Genomic DNA, 7014 nt, shown 5'->3' with positions numbered 1-7014 from the left:
ATTCGTTAATAGATATTATAGATCTTAATATAATTAATTATATCTTTCCTAATATACGACTACTAATAGTACTATATAATAGTCTTTATTATTCGGCTCTTACTAAAATATCTACTCTACTAGAGATTATTATAGTTCGTTTAGAGAATCTTTTCTCTCGTAGTAGAATTATATAATATATATACGACTTCGTCGCGATAGACTATATCTTTCTAGTCGATAGTCTAAGTTTCTTAGAACTCGCCTCTTTTAATACGGCTATCGAATACTATCTTCTAGCGAGCTTTCTTATACTAGATATCTCGTACTTAGAGCTCTCGTAGTCTAGTCGCTAATAAGTCTCTACGCTTACGTAGCTTAGTAGTTTCTTTCGAACTTAGGCTAGAGATAGCTATTAACTTAGCTTCGAACGTTAATAAAGTTATAATATTATAACTACTTTTAGTAGAATCTCTACTACTCCGAACTATTACTCGAGTTAGTACTTCTATAATAATCTCGTTATTAATTTATAGACGTTCTCGCGACTCGTCGTTAGTAATAAATATTCGTATTTCGAGTAACGCTTTTATAGCGTTCTCTTTTAATAGATTCTCCTTATCTATATAGTTTAGTCGACGAGAGAGTCTATCCGCTAGGTTATTCTTATCTCGTCGCTACTAAATCTTAAAGTTATATATAGCTAGTATCTCTATTTAGCGTATCTAACGCCGATTTAGAACCTTTATCGTTATAAAGCTCTATAGCGTCGTATAATCGGTAAGAATAATTATACTCCTTATAGGCGTCTCGAGGTAGTATCTCTATACCTTAAAGACGTATATAATTATAAATATCTTACCGTCGCTAGTAATATAATTCTTTTCTATAGAAGTTATCTTCCTTAAGAAGAATACTATAGATTTCTATAGTATATACTCTACTTACGTCTTATACGCTTACGATAGTATCTCGCTAATTATATCTTCTAATATATTAACTTTAATACGATATTATCGCTCGAGATTAAAGTATACTAATATTAGCGCTTTTATAAAGTATTTCTTAATTTTATAGAATACTTAGTCTATCTCTATAGTCTACTAGAAGGATCTTATCTTCTTATCTACGACTATTCCCGTAAGAAGATTAGTAATAGAGATAACGACCGTAGAGTACTAGTAGATAAACTCTCGATAGAAATTCGTAAACTCTAAGAATACTTAAATATCTCGATAGAACTTAGATATAAACTATTTCTAGATAGCGTCGACTTAACTAGACTCTATTAAGACTCTATTAACTTCTACGCGATATTCTAGGAAGTTAATCTTCTCGGTAAAGAATTTATACTTCGATAGCTTTATATAGAGACTATATTACTAAAGTCTCTTAAGTACGAGACTTACGTATCTCTTATACTCCTTAGTATTATAGCTATAGATAAGTATATCGTCTATATATACTACGTAAATATTATCGAGTAAGCTCTTTAGCGCTTCGTTAATATATACTTAGAATAAGATAGATATATTTATTAAGCTAAAGAGTATTACTAGATATTCGAAATATCTATATCGCGTACGAAACGCGATTTTCTAGCGATCTTCTTTCTTAATTAGAATCCGATAGTACGCGTCTTATAAGTCTAACTTAGTAAAGATATATACGCTACTTACGCGATCTAATATCTTAGGAATTAAAGAAAGAGAATATTGATTCTTCTTAGTAATCTAATTTAACTTACGATAGTCGATATAGAGTTATAGGCTACTATTCGACTTTAGAATAAAGAGAATAGATATACCCGTCGGCGACTCGCTATATTAAATCTAGCCCTTAGCTATTACTATATCTAAGTACTCTTAAAGAATAAATAGCTCGTATATATTTAGAGAATAGATAGACTCGTAGAGTATCTTCTCGCCTTCGATAATAGAGATTAAATATTACGTACGTACTTCTACTAGAGAGAGATCCTTACTTAGGTTCTCGAATATCTTTATAAACTTACTAAAGCGAGAGTCTAACTTAATCTTCTACTCTATATCCCTAAGTAGAATATTAGTACTTTTTAGGGTCTCGTTAACGACTAGTTATATAAAAATTATATTTATATCTAGATCTTTCGCCTATTTCTCGAAGTCTTTTAGAGATAACTAAATTATACGCGACTTACTCTCGAGTCGATATAATTAGATACTAAAACGTTAGTTAATTTATAGATTTATCTCGAGTAGCTAATTATAATCGAGAATCGTATTATAATTTATAATCTCTATCGCGAGGTACCGTTAATATATCTTCTTAGTTCTTTTTCGCGAGTCGATTATAGACGTTTTAAGGCGATATTCTCTATATACTCGAATTAACTACCTCTTAATAGTATATATATATATCTTTAATAGAGTAGGGTTAAGCTTATATTCTTTAGCTAGTATATATAAAAGGAAACTTATCTACGCTCCGCTATCGAGTAGAGCCTTTATCTTATACTTTCTACTAGAGATATTAATCTTTATCTCTAGAGTAAATAAGCTTTTCTCTAGCTATATTTTATCTTTAGATTATACTACTTAATTTTTATCTAGTTCTAGCGCTACTATAGTACTTAATAGACTAGATACTAGTTTTTTAAATTCCTCTTTATAACGTTCTTTTACTTTAATTACGACTTGTTTACGAAGAGCTTATTCTTCTTTAGATAATCGATCTACCTATAATCTATAGTCTCGTAAATAAAGTATCTTCTCGTAAAGAGCTTCGTAAAGATTCTACTTATAGATCTTTACTTTTTAGAATTTAAGTCTTTTTAGGAATTTAAGTCTTTTTAGAATAGTACTCTAGCGACTAGTTAGTCCTATCGCGTATACGAGCCGCGATTAGTCTACTATAGATTTAAGCTTCCGGATATAGACGCGTCTACCTTACTTACGGGTTTTAATTAGAGTATCTTTACGGCCTTAGGCTTTTAAAGTATTCTCTTTAGTCGCTATACGAAGACTAGAACTTAGGCTTAAGAAGTAATCGTTCGTATATCGCGTCTAATAATCTTACGAAGTATAGACGTTAGAGAATAATAAAGAGTCTATCTCTTCCGCTTATTCTTAGTAAGAAGTTCTATATCTTTCTTTAGAAGTTCTATCTAATAGACTAGATCTCGTATTAATTAAGTAGATTCTTACTTAAGAGTCGTAAGCGCTTCTAGCGCTTCTTTCTTACGAATATCTATATTCTTAATAGTATTTTTATACTAAACGAGAAATACGTTCTATAATAGAGATATTAGTACTTTCTCGCGACGATCTCGACGCTAGTTAATTATCGCTCGACCTCTAAGATAATTAGCTACGATTCGAATACGATACTTCTAGTCTAAAGTAACGTTACTCGAGATAGCCTTAAAAATAGTTTACTAGCTACTATCGAAGTCTCTTAATTCTTAGATATTTTTACTACTAAATTCTTTTAATTTAGCGATCCTAAGAATCTAGTATAACTTCTTTTAATCTTAGTCTCTAGACGATACGCTCCGAGCTCGCTTACGTATCGATAGCGTTATATCTTCGATCTTTATATATTACTTCGAGATATATCTCGTAGCTTCTTCTTCTATTATCTAGATCTCCTCTTCTAAACGCTTTCGCTTTAACTACTCTTAGAGTTAGGCGCGCCTCTTAAGAAGAGCCGCTACTTATAAGGTAGAAGCGGATTTAAAGAGTTCCGCTTAGGCCTAAGTCGTATGTAGATCGTCTACGACTTCTCCGTTAGATAAGCTATTCTCTAGAGTCTTAATCGACCCCTCTATATATTAGGCTAGAATCGACGACGACTCGCCGGAATTAGGCGTCGCTCTAGTAGATAGATCTACTCTCTTTAGCTCTATCGTTACGTAGATAGCTTACTTCTATATCGCTTACTCCGACCGATTTAGGGTAATACTTCGAGAATATTAGGAATGCCTAATAGGAATAGATAGAGTATAGCGATATAGTCTTTAATTAGTATTAAGTACTTCTTAACCCTATAGTTATATACGACTCGAAGCATAAGAGAAGGAAAGCTCTCTTATACGGGTCGCGTACCGTTTATATCTCTTAGCTCTATCCGAGTAGCCGAGGGGTACAAGTTGTCGGCAGTTGGCAACGGCAGTTGGCCTCGGCATTCGTGACAGATTATATAGTAGTAAGAAAGTTAATTTATACTATATCTTCTATAGCTTCTATTATATATAGAGCCTTATACTACTTATATAATAACTTCTATTAATAGAACTATATCTCTAAGTCTTTACTTCGTAGTATTTATTTTAAAGTATACTATCTACTCGCGAGGCTTTGCCTCTTTATCGCGTCTAAGGGTTCTAGACGGTCTCTTAGTATCTTTAGCTAACGATAGAGTATAGACTTATCTTTATAAGATAGACGGTTAAATAGAGATATTATTCTATTAAATCGATTATTAAGGCATTAGATTAGAGTAGTCTATTATCGATATAGCTCTAATTAACGTTAGTAGTCTCTATCTTTCTTATCTACTAGTAGCGTCTATTTCTCCTTCTATATAAGAATATTCGATTCGATATAAGGAGGTAGTTTAGGCGACTCTAGTAATAGAATCGGTTCGAGTTAGGAGAGGTTAATATACTATTATAATTCGTTAGTCTATACTTTACTTTTAAAGGCTCTATACTAGTTATTCTAGTTATCGAGAGTACTTAGAATAGAAGTAGTTCTAATAGAGATAGTAGAAGAGCGAGTCGACTTCTTATAGTATACTACTATTATTTCGATTACGGTAGAGAATAATTCTATTAATACTATTAATTAGTTCTTATATTAGAGTATAAGTATTATAAATAAATATATTCGATTATTAGTTATTTATAGAGTAGTTAATCGTAAACTAAGCTTATAACTATTAGTAGATACGCTAAAAATATTATATTTACTCTCGCTCTATCTACTTTATAGTATATAGAGTACTTCTATATATATTATAGAAATCGGAGAGAATACTATATCTCGTACGGTCTATAGATTATTCTAGAGAGTATTAAATCTCGTCGTCGATATCGTTGTCGAGCGTTATTTAGGGTTGGTAGCGAGGTTCAGGAAGTGCAGCTAACGTAAGTGTTCCTTGGCAGTGGGGTATCGGAGCCGACTGTGTACAACAGGGTTTTACTGACACCTTAGTCACCGCCCAGAGGTTGCCAGGCACCTTGAACTTGAAGTCCTGCCTGCGCTGGGCCGCAAAGGCGCAACAACATCCTTAACACACTGGCATGGCAATCCCCAGCATCAACAAACCAAGATCTGTTTGTTTATTTACAAAGTTTATGATAATATTGTTTCCGTCTAAAATGTTATTTTTAAACTACATTTATTATTGGAAACAAAGAACGGAGATGCTTGCAATCCCTTTCCTTGCCGCTAATATGACGCCTGGTTCTCGCTCCCCCGATGGCGTCCTCTCGCCCTTCTCGAAAAACAGTCAACTTCCGCAGTGAGCCTTTGATAGAATGAATTGAGAATCTCAGAGACCAACTATGGCAAAAAGAGTCTTTGAGACATTTGACGGACGCGAAGTCACGGATGCTATGTTAACGGAAGCGGCCGTCCTGTTCAACGAAAACTACGGCATATGGGGAACGGATCCTACGCATTCTCGATCAGTACCCAAACAAGGTGAGTTGTGCAAAGGACCTTTCTGGTTATGTGTTCGATCAAAAGGATAGGAAGTCGCGTGAAGCTCAGCAAAGACCGTCTACGAGCCCAATGCCTACCTAAAAATGTCGACTGCTCCTACGCAAGAGTCACCGTTGAGGATCACCTAGCAGGGAATGCGTTTGCTTGCCGATGGAGAGTTGAGAATAGAACAGTATGCTGGATCACTCAACTTGTTGTCCACAGCGACTATCGAGAGCGCGGACTTGCAATGGGCCTGCTAAATTCCCTCCGACAAGACGACGACAACATCTACGGCATCATGAGTTCACACCCTGCCGCCTGCTTAGCGGCTGCAAAGGCTTTTGGAGGTAAGCTGAGAGGCCACCCGACTCCGAGTTCTTCACATTATAGCTCTAGAACTCATTGTCTCTTAGGTGGTATCGACTCAGTACCCACCGGCTTTATTCGCGATAATGCGAGCACCGTTATGAAGGAATCGCCCGTCGAATATGTCAGAAATGCTGAGCTTCGTGGCAACCTCTTCGATCCTGATGACACAAGGGGGGTGATTTCGTCTGTCTGCACAAACTTTTTCGTTGATCATGCTGAACCGCTTGAGGCACTGAAGTGGGTTCGACAGAGACATAGTTGGCCTCTTGGCGAATTACTTGATGGGGATGAATTTCTTCTCATGATTGAGGCACCGCTTCGGAGTCGATCCCGATCTCGGTTGGCTTCATAACCTGGTGCATGAAGACTTTCCCAAGGGCCAGCATATTTCAGAGTCAATGTGTTGCTGGTATTGTCTTTGCGTGACACATGTACTGTGACGGGGTTTGGTGATCCAATGCACATGGCTTGGTAGCACATGACCGCATGGGAGTCGAATGCTTCATCAACTGAAGGCATCCAGGATCCGGTTCAACAAGAAGAAGCATGCATCGGTATCAACAACAACAAGCATGCATAGGTATTTCGAGTAGTCAAGGAGAGGTGGCTTTGCTACCACGTACGAGCATAGAGAATAGCTAGACGCTATTACTATTCATATTGTTTGTTTTGTTAACATATGGGAAATCTGCTGTTGAAGTAGTGTCTAGTCCCCGTGTATGCGCTCTATAGACGAGAGACGTGTTACAGAGGCAGCAGTGAGCTCTCCGGGCATCGAACGCCGGTCATTCGGAATGGCCGATTGACAGTCCACTTGTTTGTCACGTGTTGAAGTCATAGTTTTAGCCTGCTCCCAGGCATCTACAACGTACATAGGTGCCAGGAATCCGTGTTATTTTCTCAACACCTCCGGCTCAGAACATAAGCTACCGCAGTATATATCGCCATCTCGTCGGAGCAATCTCATCGTACCGTC

General features: G+C 36.2%; 1 protein-coding gene across 3 annotated transcripts; it reads left to right on the top strand.

The window, feature by feature from the left end:
* The first annotated feature begins 5286 nt into the window (after positions 1–5286).
* On the top strand, positions 5287–6698 carry HMPREF1120_00323. 3 transcript variants are annotated; one of them, XM_009154318.1, is made up of 3 exons: positions 5287–5484; positions 5539–6016; positions 6083–6698. In XM_009154318.1, the coding sequence occupies exons 2-3, from the start codon at positions 5695–5697 to the stop codon at positions 6388–6390; spliced, it is 630 nt and encodes a 209-aa protein (XP_009152566.1). In that variant the 5' UTR covers positions 5287–5484; positions 5539–5694; the 3' UTR covers positions 6391–6698. The 3 variants fall into 3 exon arrangements, with proteins under 3 accessions (XP_009152566.1, XP_009152565.1, XP_009152567.1); XM_009154317.1 differs by having other exon boundaries at positions 5287–5666; positions 5717–6016; XM_009154319.1 differs by having other exon boundaries at positions 5287–6016.
* The last annotated feature ends 316 nt before the right edge of the window (positions 6699–7014 follow it).

Source organism: Exophiala dermatitidis (genome assembly GCF_000230625.1).
Source record: "Exophiala dermatitidis NIH/UT8656 unplaced genomic scaffold supercont1.1, whole genome shotgun sequence".
NCBI classification, from domain to species: Eukaryota; Fungi; Ascomycota; class Eurotiomycetes; order Chaetothyriales; family Herpotrichiellaceae; genus Exophiala; species Exophiala dermatitidis.
The sequence above is the reverse complement of the archived record's forward strand: the minus strand, read 5'-3'. Positions and strand labels throughout refer to the sequence as shown.